The sequence below is a fragment of the Polypterus senegalus genome, chromosome 8 (assembly GCF_016835505.1).
Source record: "Polypterus senegalus isolate Bchr_013 chromosome 8, ASM1683550v1, whole genome shotgun sequence".
Taxonomy (NCBI): domain Eukaryota; kingdom Metazoa; phylum Chordata; class Cladistia; order Polypteriformes; family Polypteridae; genus Polypterus; species Polypterus senegalus.
The window spans coordinates 152,761,460-152,778,917 of NC_053161.1; the positions used below are offsets into that span (position 1 = coordinate 152,761,460).

Below are 17,458 nucleotides of genomic sequence, written 5' to 3' on the forward strand. Positions count from 1 at the left end.
CAGAGGAGATTCCCCAGGCAAGTCGTTTATGGGTGGTGGCATATAATAGATAAAGATATTTAAATTGACTTTGTTGATATTTACAATGATGCAGTTTCCATAATTAAGGTAACTTTATCAAGTCCACAAAATCTAATTGAGGAGTGCAGGGACAGAAACTTAACGGTGCAGCACTAAGCACAAGGCAGCAAACAGCCTTGGGCGGTGTGCCAGGGCATCACAGGGCCCACTTTCTCACACACACACAAGTTGGATTGGCCAATTAGTCTTTCTTTTGGAGAAGTGGGAGGTAAACGACAATATGATGGGATTCAAACACAGGATGCTGGATCTGTGAGGCAGCAGCATTGACCACTGAATTGCTATACTGCCCAGTATCTTAGTTAAATATGGAAAACTTTACATGGTGATAGCATGAAATATGGATTACTTTCAATCTACTTAATAGTATCAGATGTGTCAGTGATTCAGAAGCACTTGCCTGAAAGAACTAATTCTCCACTTAGGTGTAAGAGTTTGTCACTTTGCTAATGTGAGTGTCTTCAAACCCCATGTGTGGAGGCAACAAGAAGAGCAGTGGCAGCCATGCAAGGATTACATTAATGAGCCAGGACCACATAAGTGAGCTTAGACCTGATCTGATATCCTTCAAATTACCAAACTTGAAAATAAGACAACAGTGTTAAGAGTTGATAACCAAACTAAGTGTAAAGAAGAGGAAACCAAACATTTTATCAGGAAGATGATATACAGGGGATTTTCTAGGGTAAGCGTTTAGACCAGTGTTTCCCAAACTCGGTCCTGGTGGACCCCTGTGGCTGCAGGTTTTTGTTCCAACCAGATTCTGTTTCTAATTGGACTCCTGGGCTAATTAAGTGAACTGATATTTCCCAAATTCTGTGTTTAGGGAACAGTATAGAAATTAGAAAACTAAGTTTGCTAAAAAAACAAAAATATTAAAATGTACCAAGCAGTTATACAGGAATAATGTATTTTTTTTTTCTTTTTAACAATATTTTCATCTTGATTTTCATTCTACTTTTCTAGGTCTTCTAATTGTTTAATTAATCCATTATTTACTTAATAGTGGGTCTGATGCTAAAGTAGTTGCAGCCTTTGATTATTCAGTGTTGTTTGCCTGGGTGTCTGCTCTGCTCATTTTAAATTGTCATTGATAAGATACAACGAAGGGGGAAAAACTGCACAGAGAAAGGGCAAAATATAATGAAATCAACAAAAGAGAATTAAGTATTATAGCAAAAGCAGAAATATTTACTGCTAATACTGCTAAGCTTTTCTGAATGTCGAATAAAAGAAAAAAAAAAAAAACCCAGCTAATTAAATGAGCTCAGTGTCATCAGCTGTTGTCACTGATTAGGAATCGGGTTGGAACAAAAACCTGCAGCGGCAAGGGGGTCCACCAGGACCGAGTTTGGGAAACACCGGTTTTGACAGACAATGTCACTAGCCTGGACTTTTGAAGAGACTGAGCTATAGAAATACAATGAGTATCATTCAGTTCAATTCAAATTATTCTTGTTAAGTGCCTTTCTAAGTGCATTTCTAGCAACCCAGAAGACTACATAATAGTTTCAAAGATACTCAGAAAAAAAAGCATCATTCCTAAACATAAAAGTGAAACATCATTTACTATACACACAAATATTTATAAACAGTAAATCCATTTACAGGGGGTCCTCGGGTTACAACGTCTCGACATACAACGTTTTGAGTTTACAACACTCACTCCCATAAAAAAAAATTGAGATGTGAGAAGGAGTAAAGGTAAGGATTTTTTTTACACTCATTTTTTCTGTTACTATAGTACAGTGTACAGTACAGTATATTTATGTCCTTTTCCTTTTTCTGAGGCTTAGTTGTGTTTTTATGTACTAGATTATGATTTTGCAAATGTGTTAGGATAGATAAGTGACTTAGGCTAGGGTGTGTCTCGACTTACACCACAATTCGGGTTACATCACTGTTGTAGGAACAGAACTGTGTCATACCCGAGGACCCCCTGTATATACTGAGTATTTTACATCCAAATTCTAATTCTTAAAGTAGTTGTTTGGTAGACCATGACCAATATAAGTGGTCTGAACATTACTTCAGAAGCTTGACAAACAAGATAAGGCCATTCAGCCCATTCAGCTTGTGTGGAGAGCTACCCCAGTATCGTCTCCTGATGCTTTTTAAAGGTTGCCAAGGATTCTGTTTGAACTACGAGACACAGTAGTTTCTTTCAAATTCTTGCGACTCTGTTCATGAAGAAGTGATTCCTGGCTTTGGTCTTAAATGCACTTCCCTGTTATTTCCACCAGTGTCCTTGAGGATATGATCTATCTATCTATCTATCTATCTATCTATCTATCTATCTATCTATCTATCTATCTATCTATCTATCTATCTATCTATCTATCTATCTATCTATCTATCTATCTACTGGTGTCTTTCTATTTATTATATAGTGCCTTATCTATCTATCTATCTATCTATCTATCTATCTATCTATCTATCTATCTATCTACTAGTGTCTTTCTATTTATTATATAGTGCCTTTCTCTATCTATCTATCTATCTATCTATCTATCTATCTATCTATCTATCTATCTATCTATCTATCTATCTATCTATCTATCTATCTATCTATCTATCTATCTAATAGTGTCTTTCTATTTATTATATAGTGACTTTATCTATCTATCTATCTATCTATCTATCTATCTATCTATCTATCTATCTATCTATCTATCTATCTATCTATCTATCTATCTACTGGTGTCTTTCTATTTATTATATAGTGCCTTTCTCTATCTATCTATCTATCTATCTATCTATCTATCTATCTATCTATCTATCTATCTATCTATCTATCTATCTGTGTCTTTATATTTATTATATAGTGCCTTTCTTCTATCTATCTATCTATCTATCTATCTATCTATCTATCTATCTATCTATCTATCTATCTATCTATCTATCTAATGGTGTCTTTCTATTTATTATATAGTGACTTTATCTATCTATCTATCTATCTATCTATCTATCTATCTATCTATCTATCTATCTATCTATCTATCTATCTATCTATCTGAAATCCAAAGTTTGTATGTCGGTCCACTTTTCACAAGAGAACTACTTAACAGATTTAGATCAAGTTTTTTTTCTAGAATTTGCTTGAACATTACGGTTGATTTTGCAGCTTCTCTTATCATGCTAAGAATCATAGTTTGCTTGTGGTACCGATTTATTTGGGCGAATCTGAGAGAGACGCCGCGGGCCAAGGGTAAGGGGGCAGGCGGGGTCCTCCTCACTCACGCGCTTGCCTCGGCGTGTAACCTTACCTCTGCTTAGCTAGCGAACAAGAGAACTACTTGACGGATTTATCCATCCATCGAGTTTTTTGCTATAATTTGCTTGAACATTCTGGTTGATTTTGCGACTTCTCTCATCATGCTAAGAATCATAGTTCACTTGCAGGAGCGATATATTCGTGCTAATCTGAGACAGAGGCTGTGGGCCGAGGGGAGGGAGAAGGGCGACATCAGGAGGAGAGAGCCGCTCGGGCCTTCCTCACTGCCTTTTTTCACTAATACGCGGGCGGAGCCGCGAGGCACGGCTAGTTACTTAATAAAGTAATTCTGCTGGATTCTTCATTGGTGCTTTTGAGAATGTTAAAGGCCTGAATTCAGTCCTCACGAAGGCTCCTCTGTTCAAGACTAAAGAGGTTTAACTGTCTGCACCTTTCACAGTAGGACATGCCTTTTAGCCCCAGAGGCACTTGGCTGCCCTCCTTCAAGTGTCGCTGTCATGTTTGCTGTGTGCTGCCCCACTGCCGTCTCAATAGTGCATTATGCAGCCTGAAAATATTACAGTTTTTCTCGATTGGTTTGGCTCATTTTTTGAAACAGAAATTACATTCTTAAAACTATAAGATCATTTGGCCAAACAGTCTTACAGTTCTGCGCAACATTACAGCTCACTAGCAAAAGGTCATATCTTTCCCAAAACTGTTCATACATGCTTCAAAATAGATTCCTTTCCCATATAAAGAGTCAGTACCATCAAAATGTCAAAGATCTTTCTCAATTGCGTTGGCTCATTTGCATTCACTTAGTGCGTTTTTCCAAAATAACCTGGATGGTTTAGCACAACACCATGGATCACCTGCAAAAGCTCGTATCTCTCCCAAAATAGTTTACCCATGTGTCAAAACTAAATTCCTTTCCCATTTAAATAGTTAGTACCCCCAAAATGCATCGTCCCTTTGGCATCGTGTAAGCACTGCAAGTCAAAATGCCTAGATGTTTTGTCACTATGGCAGAGGTCTAGCCAACAGAATACAATTATGTATAAAACTGAAAAAAGGATTTTACAGTAAGAGCAGCCTCCAAAGTTTGACATCAGACACACTGCACTCCTACTTCCAAGGAAATTGTAATCATTTTTATTGACACACATAAAGTAACTTCCATACATTAGAGTACATAAAATGTATACAGTATTCTGTACATGTACGAAATATAAACACAAACAAAAAACAAGAAAAATTATATCTAGCCTACAGTAGGGCTTACAGTAAATAAAGTTTCACAACTAAGGTAACTTTCACTGGTTGTTGTCGTCACCGTCCCTCTCCTGGCCACCATCCTCATCCTCCTGGCCATCCACTCTGTTTGGCCATAGATTCTCATCCACATCGCAGCGGATATTTTCCCTTGCGATGCAGCGAGGGAAGAAACGCGCAATGTCTCAACCATCCCCTACACTGATCCCCTGTAATGTCCTCACATGCAGCATCCATTGCATGGAGCAGGGATCTCTGGTCTTGAGCCTGATGTTCATAGACTTTCCACCTCCAAGCGGAAAAAAATTCCTCAATGGGATTAAGGAAAGGAGAGTATGGTGGTAGTAGCTCCATGAGCATCCTTGGATGGGTGGTGAACCAGGCCCTGATGAGCGCCCACGGTGGAAATTTACATTGTCCCACACGATCACATAGTGTGGTAGGTGAGGCCCTTCGAGACCTCTCTCATTTTCTGGGACCAGATGTGTATAAAGACGGTCCAAGAAAATGAGGAGCTTTTGAGTGTTATATGGGCCTAAACTGGGGATGTGTGTGGCCACACCATTCTCAGATATGGCAGCACACATTGTTAAATTGCCCCTCGCTGGCCTGGGACATCCACCGTGGCCGCTGACCAATGATGTTACGCCACGTCTGCGGCCCTTGGCCAGGTTGAAACCAGCCTCATCGACAAATACAAGGATGTGAGATGTTTCATTCCCTTCCAATGCCATTATTCTCTACAATAGAGTAAAAAAAATCAAATCAGTCATATAGAGGAGTCATACACAACAGAAATAGAAAATTACATGGGATTGTTCTATGTTCTCCTCCACAAGTTCAATATAGCCTGCTACTGGCCACTACTCCAGTGGTTCCAAACCTGGGGTACAGGCCTATGCAGAGGCACTGCAGGGAGTATTTGACACAAAGAGGGAGAAACACTGTTGCAGTTTTAGGCAAAATGCTGTAGTCAGATAAAGCTGGATTCTAAAGGTAAAGAGGATACTGAAAACCAAACAAATTGGGAACCACTGCTTACTGTAATGTTACTATAATAGACAACCAATAACTGACTTACATGCACATACTGGTACCGCAGCTCTTTCACTCTGTCAGAATTCCTCTCAAATGGTACCCTGTAAATCTGCTTCATGGTCATCTGATGCTTCTTCAATACCCGGTCTATTGTGGAGATGCTGATAGAGTTGACATTTTGGAATATGGCATTGTCTTGAAGGATTGCATCACGGATCTGTCTCAAAGTGAGAGCATTATTTGCAATCACCATGTTACAGATCTCTTGTTCTTGTTGTTCATTGAGAAGTTTTCTTCTGCCACCCATGTGAGGTTGTCGTCCAATCCTAGACGTAGAAGTCAAAGGACAACACTGTATGACAATTGTAATGTATGCCGTATTTGTTACAGAATGAGTTACTGTACTGTAACATCATATTGCAACATCACATTGAGGTAATATATTACAGTACTGTAGGCCTACACACACACACACGGAATGAAGAGTTTATACATGTCTTGCTTTACAGTATGCACAGTACTGTATACTGTAATGACTCCATCATTGACTGAGTACATACCTGTTTTCCCTGCGAAAGGTTTGGATGATGGAGGAGACAGTAGAGCGAGGCACATTAGGCTGCACTGGGGCCCCAGCCTCTGCCATTGTCAGGCGATGGTTAACCACATGGTCTACAATTGTGGCCCGAATCTCATCCGGGACAGCATGGTGTCTTCGTGCTCCTCGGCCTCTTCCCCCTATTCCACCACCACGCATCCTCACTCCTCCTCCTCCTCTTCTTCTTCTTCCTCTTCCTCCTCCTCCTCCTCCTCTTCTTCCTCGAGCAGGAGGTTGCCCTTCTTGATTTACTTGGTGAGGTACCTCCATGTTCAAATGGTACTGGCCCTAGCCAAGCTCTATATATACACGTTTGGCAGCATTCACAACAATAGACAGCACCTGTCAGGTAACTAAACAAACTGTTTGGTTGGTCATCTGAGATGTGGGAAACTCCTCCTTCGTTGGTCAAGTTCTAATTTCACCTGATTGTCAATTACTGTCATGAATTTATCAAATGTTCCAAGAAATTCATATATGGTGTTCATGGTATTATGTTCTTGACTAATTTTGACAATTGAACAGACTATTGTGCATATGATGACTTACACGATGAAATCATGCTGACATGTTTTGGAGAGAACAACCATTAGACTGAGAATCAACTAATCAGTTTAGATCAGCAAGATCTATTTATTTGGAAAATGTGCTAAATGTGGGCTTATTGTGCTAACTGCAGGCTACTTGTACTTAACCATTTGCAAAGATGCACTGAGACACTTGAGACATGTACTAAGGCATTTGCAATTTGATGAAATCAATGAGAAATGCCATTCTGTTGTGAACATTTGCAAGGTGGTTTGGAGATCTGTCCATGTTATTTTGAGAATGTCATCTCGGTTTCAAGAAATGAGGCAAACCAATCGAGAAAAACTGTAAAACGTTAGAAATTTTTTTTCATAAGAACAGGGAATTCAGCCCTACAAAGCTTGCCAGTTTTATCTACTTAATTCTTTCAAAATGACATCAAGTCGAGTTTTGAAAATCCCTAAAGTTTGCTGTCTACCACACTACTTGAAGCACAGATTTGGGAAGGCTGCAAAAAGTTCTTCCGCATTGAAGTATCTCAGAAGTACAGTGTCCTTTATAATTCATAAACAGAAGATGTTTGGAACGACTACAACTCTTCCTAGAGCTGGCTGTCTAACTAAATTGAACAATTGAGGTAGAAAGGCCTTGGTAAGAGAGGTGATCAAGAACCCAATGCTCACTCTGGCTCAGCTCCAGAGAACCTGTGTGAAAATGGGAGAAACTTTCAGATGGACAAGTTATCACCGCAGCGCTCCAATATCCTGGTCTTTATGTTAACATGTAAAAGTCTGCTTGGAGTTTACAAAAAATGAGAAACAAGATTCTCTGGTCTGATGAAACCAAGATTGAACTGTCAGGCCTCATTTCCAAGCATCACATCTGGAAGAAAGCCGGTGGGCTCAGCACCGTTCCAATGGTGAGGCATGCTGGATGCAACATCATGCTGTTTGGTTGCTTTTTCAGTGTCTGCGACTGATAGACTAGTCAGCGTTGAGGAGAAGCAGATCAGTGCATAGTACAAAAATATCCTTTTTGGAAAACCTACTTCAGAGCTCTCTGGACATTGGACTGGGATGAAGGTTCACCTCCAACAGGATAATGACCCCCTAAGCACAAGGTGAAGATGACACAGGAGTGGCTTAGAAACAACTCTTGAGAATGTTTGAGTGGCTGAGCCAATCCCAGACTTAAACCCATTCAAACATCTCTGGAGTGGCCTGAAAATAGCTGACCACTGAGAGTCTCCAATCACCCTGACTGAGTTTGAGAAGATCTGCGGAGGAGAACAACGGCAGGAAATCACCAAATCCAGGGCTGTGAAGCTTCTCTCTCTCTGTCTCTCTTTCTTTGTCTCTTTCTGTCTGTGAGCATATGTGTACAGTATATACAACTATGCATGAATGTACAGTTAGGTCCATCAATATTTGGACAGAGACAAGTTTTTTCTAATTTTGGTTGTTCTGTACATTACCACAATGAATTTTAAATGAAACAACTGAGATGCAATTGAAGTGCAGACTTTCAGCTTTAATTCAGTGGGTTGAACAAAACGATTGCATAAAAATGTGAGGCCACTAAAGCATTTTTTAACACAACAATAATGACATAATGGCGGACTTCCCACACCTGCCCATGAAATAGCCTTTGAGTCAATTGTCCAAAAATGTTCACGTTTTTATGCAATCGTTTTGTTCACCCCACTGAATTACAGCTGAAAGTCTGCACTTCAACTGCATCTGAGTTGTTTCATTTAAAATTCATTGTGGTAATGTACAGAACAACCAAAACTAGAAAAAAGTTGTCTCTGTCCAAATATTTATGGACCTAACTGTATGTATGTGTATGTGTGTGAGTGTGTATAAGGAATGGGAATACCATGGGTAATCCTAAGGGGTGACCATAGAAATCTGAGTTTTTGTGTGTCAAATCAAATTAGAAACATCTCTGCAATTCACCAGTATGAGTTCTGGACCATGACTACCAATTTGAAATTTGTTTTTTATTTTACTGGAAGTTGCAAAATATTTCTGTTTTGTGTCATTTACCTTGATATGTGAAAAAAAAAAGCTTTGAATTTCCAAATGTACTATAATTGTGAAGTGATTTTTGTCTGGCTTGTATAACATAAAAATCAGGTAACAGGATCAAGTTTCTGATGGTTAAGGATAGTCACTCTTGTCAATCATTGGTCGAATTTTCTTGTTGGTTTAACTTGTACATAGAATCTGATATTATACCATAAATATTATGTTCCCATAATATCATACCATAAATTTTATGTTAGCATTTTATTGATTTTTAAGTGCACGAACCTGTTTAATCCATCCATTCATTTTCCAACCTGTTGAATCCAAACACAGGGTCACGGGGGTCTGCTGGAGCCAATCCCAGCCAACACAGGGCACAAGGCAGGAACCAATCCTGGGCAGGGTGCCAACCCACTGCAGGACACACACAAACACACCCACACATCAAGCACACACTAGGGCCAATTTTAGAATCGCCAATGCACCTAACCTGCATGTCTTTGGACTGTGGGAGGAAACCGGAGAGAACCCACACAGACACGGGGAGAACATGCAAACTCCACGCAGGGAGGACCCGGGAAGTGAACCCAGGTCTCCTAACTGCGAGGCAGCAGCGCTACCACTGCGCCACCGTGCCGCCCTAACCTGTTTAATGGTGGAGTTTTTTTTGCCATGTTTTTAACCTCAGTCTTTTGCAGTAATCCTGCTGACAAACCAAACTGCCCCATTGGAACCATTAATCTGTCCAGCCATCCATCCACTATCCAACCCACTGTATCCTAACTACAGGGTCACGGGGGTCTGACCATTAATTTGTATTAAACTGATTTGCTGCCTAGCAAATGGAAAATCCTGATTTGTAACAAAGCTTTAGTACAGGTCAATGATGTTGGCTTGTTTTTCCATTTTGCATAACTTAACTGTGCCAGATTTTAATTCAATTCTGGGGTGGGTCCAACCCCGGCAGCATCAGCCACAATGCAGGAATTAGTCCATTGTAGTGTCCATACATCATGCACACAAATCCAATTTAGAGTTGAACGTTAACTTAACCTGCAAATCTCAGGAGAGGTGTAAGGAAAAAGCCATTATATTGTTCTAATTTTTTTTTCTTGTATGTCTGTATTTAAAATTGTAGTGTTTATTTTGTTTAGTTCTGGCCTTTTTACATAAAACTAAAATTGTACTAATATTTTGTTCTGAAGCAAGACTACAAACACCGACCTTCACATATTTCAATGGAAGTTATGTTTCAGTAAACAAAATACACTCTCAATTCATAATGCCGTTAAACACAGCTTGACTATCAATGATCAGACAGATGAAGTGGACCAATGAGTACAGTCAGCAAGATCAAATGTTTCAGCCCAAGAAACCAGTCTGTGCAGACACGTTGCTGTAAAAGCTTTAAACAAGGAGAGAGTTGTTCATGTTGCCATGACGTCCAATGCGCACATAGCCACAAAGTGAAAATATTCGCTCAACGAACGTCTGTGATCCAGGTGCACGGGTGAGGTCCCTGGCCACTGGCGCTTCTCGGCCACCGTAGCCTGGTACCAGGGAAGTGCTGGACTTCCACTAAGTGCTGATCCAGCTGGTCCTGCACTGAAACTCCAAGACCAATGCTTACCATCTCTCTTTCTCTTCTCAGGCTTAGTCTTGTTCTCCTCATCTAATGCACTTAAAATTGTTGGATGATGTTGAGCTAAAAGAGCCCTCAGATTTCTAGTATTCTTCCCACTAACTAAAAACCTGCACTCTTTTTCTTCTTCTCGCACTCAACATTTGCTTTTATTATCATCTGCGCTGAAATTAAAGTATTTCCACACGTTATTTTCTCGCTTTTCTCCAAAGTTACTCATCAATATCTTTGACGTTTACACCGGGTGTCTCTCAGGCTTGGAGTTCTGTGTAAAGACGGTTAGGCCCGAGTGTCTGTCGGATTGATCTCTACTGTTCCTACTAGTGGTGCAACGGATCAAAAAACTCACGGTTCAGTTCGGATCACGGTTTTAAGTCACGGATCGGATCAATTTTCAGATCAGCAAAAAAAAAAAAAAAGACAAATTTATTTAACTCTCCATTTATTTAGTTAAGTATTTTTTGCCCATTAAAAAAACATTCAACTCAAGACTCATTCCACTCAGTAAAGTATTTCCACTCTGGAAAGTATTCAGACCCCCTTCAATTTTTCACTCTTTGTTATATTGCAGCCATTTGCTAAAATCATTTAAATTATTTTTTTTCCTCATTAATGTACACACAGCACCCCATATTGACAGACAAATAAAAGAATTTTTAAAATTGTTGCAGATTTATTAAAAATGAAAAACTGAAATATCACATGGTCCTAAGTATTCAGACCCTTTGCTCAGTATTTAGTAGAAGCACCCTTTTGAGCCAATACAGCCATGAGTCTTCTTGGGAAAGATGCAACAAGTTTTTCACACCTGGATTTGGGGATCCTCTACCATTCCTCCTTGCAGATCCTCTCCAGTTCTGTCAGGTTGGATGGTAAACGTTGGTGGACAGCCATTTTTAGGTCTCTCCAATGATGCTCAATTGGGTTTAAGTCAGGGCTCTGGCTGGGCCATTCAAGAACAGTCACAGAGTTGTTGTGAAGCCACTCCTTCATTATTTTAGCTGTGTGCTTAGGGTCATTGTCTTGTTGGAAAGTAAACCTTCGGCCCAGTCTGAGGTCCTTAGCACTCTGGAGAAGGTTTTTGAACAGGATATTCCTGTACTTGGCCGCATTCATCTTTCCCTCGATTGCAACCAGTCGTCCTGTCCCTGCAGCTGAAAAACACCCCCACAGCATGATGCTGCCACCGCCATGCTTCACTGTGGGGACTGTATTGGACAAGTGATGAGCAGTGCCTGGTTGTCTCCACACATACCGCTTAGAATTAAGGCCACAAAGTTCTATCGGAGTTTGCTAAAAGACACCTGAAGGACGCTGAGATGGTGAGAAATAAGATTCTCTGGTCTGATGAGACTAAGATAGGATACCACCTCCTCTTTGATGGTGTCAGCAAAAGCCTTGCTGACCATGTCCTTCTGTGCAAAGGTCTCGCCAAAAAGCTCCGCCATTGCTGACTTCTTTTGAGGAGGAGATGTGTCTGCTCCTGTTGGTGCTGCATATTGACGCTGCAGGGAAAGTTACATTATTGATTAAAACTTTTTTTTTTTAAATGATGCTGGAGGTTTGTCGAGCTCCTCTGTTTAAACTGCTACCACTGACCATGACCACGCGTATGAAGCAGCAAACTGGACAAAAGTCGAGCGAAAATGCGCGAGAGAGATGGAGTTAGTGCGCGAGAGAAGTAGAGCACGAGAGCTACCGAGTTGCACGAGAGGTTGAGAGAGTGCGCGAGAGACACGCGCACAATACAGTGGAACCTTTTTTTTTCTCGGATCTTCGGATCACGTGTGTACCGAACTGTGGACCGAACCGTGGACAGGAATCGGTTCGGATCACGGATCAACAGTGATCCGTTGCACCACTAGTTCCTACATATGCAGTGTTAGGCCTGAACAACACTCAGGACACTATTCTGCTGCCATCTAGTGGTAAGATAACATCAGGTGGCAGAAAATCTCGAATACTTATCACTATTCACGAGTGGGGCAGAGCTTTCAACCTAAATACACAACGTTGTGTAGACAAGAAGCTGTAAAGCCGGTTTTAGATCAAACTGAAACTATAACCATATCTGAAAGGAGTTCTGGGACTAAATGTACGTATCAAAATAAAAGCTCCATTCCATCTGGCAAACTGCACATAAAAAAGAAATGAAATAACGTGAGCAGAGAACATTTTTGATAAACTGATGGATTCATGTCCCAGGAGTTCATTAATGTAAGTTCCAGCATTAAAGGAAGACAGATTTGGATTTTCCATGCCCTTCAGAGAAGTATGAGCTACGATAATTGAAAGCATTACATCAGTCCTGCTGCAGGATGGGGGGCAAAAAAGGGGCATTGTGTCTTTAAATTACCAGGACTCTCCGTTTTGAATGAAAAGGTGTTCAAATACGTTCAGAACAGTTTTACTTTGTCGGAGGTCAGATAAACTACACTGACCCCTAATTCACACCAAAAGCAACGAGGACAGAAATCACTTCTCTGTCACTTTCGTGGCATATTTAAAAAAGGAAATCAAAACAACAGCCTTTTTAGTTGGTCCAAAAATGTTTAAAATGATTTCTCAACATTCACGTGTGAGTTATGCGATGAAGTGAAACTTCTGGAAATTTCATTTTTATTTTTAGCCTGGATTGTTTGTTCAGCAAGTCAATTACGCTAGCTATAAAGTTGTGGACATTCCACATATAGAGCTGTCCTCTTGCAATAAATTTATAAATATGTTAATCTCAGTCTCTATGTAACTGTTAAGGTAGGCAGTACCATCTTTGGAGGGGGTGAAGAGGTGACTGTCATTTAACAGAACCGAAGGCTGCTAGATGCCATTCCAGAATGTGCCACACCAGTATGTGATGGACTCCACTGGGCACCCATAGAAGTGCATGAGAACTGAGACGGCAATGCCAGCTGCCCTCGGGCATCTGAGGGAGTAGTGGTGGTGGTAAGCCTTCTTGACAGGAGACCAAACATGCTGTGCCCACTTGAGTTTGGCTGTGATAATGTGTGCGTCTCATAAATGACTTCCCATAGTTTAAGGCTACACCAACCCTTCTCTACATGGTACTCTTTTATAACTGTCTAGAAAATGAAGGAATTATTACATCTGAATTTGTCCATTTTTGATTTAGGGGAAAAAAAAATAGTACTCTTTCCAATGCAAGACTTGAAGTCACCCATTTATGACACATGTCTGCAACACCAGATATCACAAGTTTGAATTCTAAAAGGCAAAAGATTAGAACTTTAGAATTGAGACAAGAACAGGTCATTCAGCCCAATGAAGCTCGCCAGTCCTATCCACTTATTTCTTCTAAAATACATCAAGTCGGGTTTTTGAAAATCTCTAAAGTCCTACTGTCCACCACACTACTTGGTATCTTATTCCAAGTGTCTGTGGCTCTCTGTGTAAAGAAGAACTTCCTAATGTTTGTGTGAAATTTACCCTTAACAAGTTTCCAACTGTGTCCCCGTGTTCTTGATGAACTCATTTCCAAATAACAGTCTTGATCCACTGTACTAATTCCCTTCATAATTTTAAACACTTAAATCATGTCACCTCTTAATCTTCTTTGGCTTAAACTGTAAAGGCTCAGCTTTTTTAATCTTTCCTCATAACTCATCCCCTGTAAACCTGGAATCAGCCTAGTTGCTCTTCTCTGGACCTTTTCTAGTGCTGCTATGCCCTTTTTGTAGCCTGGAGACCAAAACTGCAGCCAGTACTCAAGATGAGGCCTCGTCTTTGTCCACCTGTAGGTGTTTTTGGGTAGACAGGGATGGACAAACAATCAGAAATTCCACATAAAGTTTGAGTTTGGCTGTGAAGTTCTCAAAGCCCAACTCCACATGGACGTGTCCAGGTTGACTGTCGATTTGCAGTACGTGTCAGCTATTGAAGAGGCCTGACAATTAGGACTTTGGGGTGGAAGTTCTGAAGACAAAACCAACTCTCAAATAGCTGGTGCCAGAATTGTCAGCGCATCGGTCGCAGAGCCAGTAAAGTTACTATACTGTACATGTCAAGGGGAACAGCCTCAAAAATAATGGCAGCCTTAGGCACACGTGAACAAACTTCAACAAAGTCAAAGTGGTGGCCTGCCATAGTCACCCACAGGGACAGACAGACACTTTATAGGATCAGCAGCTAAATGTCACCAAACTACAACCTGAAAACTGAGCACAGAACTGAATCAGCGACTCTGTGACCAGACCTACCACAGACTGAACCTGGTGGGCTTCACAACGGTGGAATTTATAGGCTGCCATTCTGGAAACTACTTACTGCATGTCCACGGCCAACACACAAAAACACATTGCCTGATGGAAGGAACATGAAACGAAGCTGAGCAACGGAACACGTCAGATGGTCTCAGGAGTGATCTGTCACCACATCTCCTGCACTCAGTCTGGTTTACATTTGGAGACGGCCAAAGAAGGTCTTCAATACACAAAGGCAGTTGACGACAGAGGGGTTTGTAATGGTTGGGCAGTGGGGCATGGAAGTCAGTCAGTCCAATGATTGCTCTGAATGTCAATAAAACAGCTAAATAACAGATAGAAATGTACTACATAATAGATAAATAGATGTGAAAGGCACTATATAACGGGTACATGGATAGACAGACAAAGCTTTATTTGTACCAAGGGGACATTTAGCTGTTACAGGCATTCAATTTAGTAACAACAATATAACTGCCTACCACCAGCCTGACATCCCCACCGTGCCTAAAACACACAGAGATATACGTGAAAAAAAATAAATAAATAAAAAGCACAGTGCCAGTCCCAGTGCGGTGTTCATTATACATGCATACGGTCATTGGTATAAAGGAGCCCCGATTGTGTTTCTTGACACCCTTCCTCTGAGTAATTCGTTGTGTGAAAGTCCTCATTGTTGGTGTGTCAGAGAGGATGTGCAGCATTGTTCATTATGGTTCTCAGTGTTGTCTTCATTCTCTCCTCCATTACTACCTGCAGTGGGTCGACAGCACATCCCATAACTGAGTTGTCACATCAAGTGACACTATTTGGAGTCGACATTGCTGGTGACTGCTTTCTCAGCACAAGCCCATTTTGGACTCAGTTTTTACTACTCAATATTGTAGAATTATATTTTAAATACATGTGTTTAATCTGTTAATATATGTAATTATGTAATTGCATTGTTGTATATTTTTTAATATGATTGTTACAAAAAATATTTACTTAACAAAAATGAGTACCCGTCTCTTTGACAAAGTAAATAAACAATTCAAAATGCTTCCACCCCCTAAAGAGTTAACTAAACATCCCGGACTGTTGTGCCACGTGCACGTTTTCTAATTTGTTTGTGCCATACTCATTGATGTGATGGCAACAGAATGACGGCAGAAGCCATCGTTTAGGTGAATACTTGGCACTACTGATGCCACCAGCATCAGCCTACAGTACCTTAGAAACATGCAGCCATTACCAGTTTATCTTTTCAGATTGTTAGCTGTAGCAAATGTAATCAAGGTGAAGACACACTGCTTCAGCAAAGTCCACCACGGGAAGAGATCATGAGAACTTCGGGAGCTCCAGTACTGTAAGTGTGTGGCACCCGTTTGCATTTCTTGTCTCGGTGGGGCACATTTCTCTAAGGGTTTGTGTGGTGCACTGTAGTCACTCGTTAGTCATGGGGAGTTTTTTGTATTCCTACTGCTTTATATCTCTGGAATATGCCATGAGGGTCCAGCAAGTCCTCCATTGTACCCAGCAGTGCCCTTTGTTTATAGATTTTTATGAATGAGGCTAGTCTAGACAGGCCTGGAAGCATTTATGAATAGTCCTGTGGATCCAAGTGCAACTGGCACAATTTGGCGGTGTTGCTCCATATGTTATACAGTAGATTTCTTATTGTTAGCACTGAAGTAGTCATGGCAGGTGTTGTCCGGTGGTTTATCTTCTGTGCTGTTTGATTTTTTTGTCAATGAATTCTAGTTTACTAGCATCATAGTAATTTTATATATATATATATATATATATATATATATATATATATATATAAAAATGTGTGTGTGTATTCTGTTCGCAAGGACTGGTGTGCCCAATGTCATTACAACTTCTCCACTATCAGTTATTCTGTCCCAAGTGTGGTCCCAATGTCTACATGGTATTGGCATATTGTGTTTGTTTTTTTTTTTGTTTAAGAATTTCCAAGGCAGAATATTCTGGAAGCTTTCCTGTTTTGGATGCACACATCACCGAGCCACTTTGCTCTCAAAGGTCCTTCAGCACAGGCCAAATCCTGTGCAGCCGTGATTAAATGGTTACCTTCAGCTCACCCCTGTGACACCAGCCACTAGGTAGTTGTTGATTCACATAGGGCTGAAGCAGCGCACCATATTGTTGAACACTGTCAGTTGCAGTTTAGGTGTTTTTTTGCCCCCTTATTCTTGCTTCTGTTTTTAAAACCCCCACTTTTTGCTGGCTAGTGGACACTGTACTGCTTCTACCTGCATAAATGGTGCTGGTGGGCTTTAGAAATGCCTTTACTTCTCCAGAAGGGTTGAACAAGCAATACACTGGAGACTGTTGTGGGCTTTTTGTGTACACGATGAGCTCCTTCTGTACAAGATGATCCTGACAGCACATCAGCTAAGTCTGAGCTTTTCTCTGAGGTCCCTGCCACCATGCATTTGACTGTTGTAAATTAAGTGATGTGCATGCAGTCATTTTCTTGTTTTCTAGATCTTTGTGAAGTCATTGTTTGCTCCCAGAGTTGTATCATAAGATGGGTATTCTGATGGTATGAATTTTATTGCATGATATTAGAGAACTGTCAAGAATCATCTTTGTTCTTTGGACACATGTTTTTGCAGATTACCTTGAAGTCAGTTTCTCCATACTTTCTTGTACACTCACTGTCAGGAAAGGAATGAATGTCGTGCTTTAGTCATGGCTGTTCTGTTGTACCTCTTACTAACTTAGCTTTGCAGCAATGGCTTGGCCTGGCACCAGTACTGTTCTCAGAAACACTTTTGCTTTCAGTTTGTATCAAATTATGGTAAGTGGTAGGATGGCAAAATGGAC

The 17,458-nt window shown here is 40.6% G+C and overlaps 1 protein-coding gene across 1 annotated transcript in view; it reads right to left on the reverse strand.

Moving 5' to 3' along the window:
- Positions 1-17,458, reverse strand: part of LOC120534622 (zinc finger protein 729-like) — a 109,077-nt gene that overhangs the window by 69,944 nt on the left and 21,675 nt on the right. Inside the window, exon 4 of the mRNA XM_039762211.1 lies at positions 11,774-11,911. Coding sequence (XP_039618145.1) covers positions 11,774-11,911 — 138 coding nt within the window. The remainder of the gene's footprint in view (positions 1-11,773; positions 11,912-17,458) is intronic.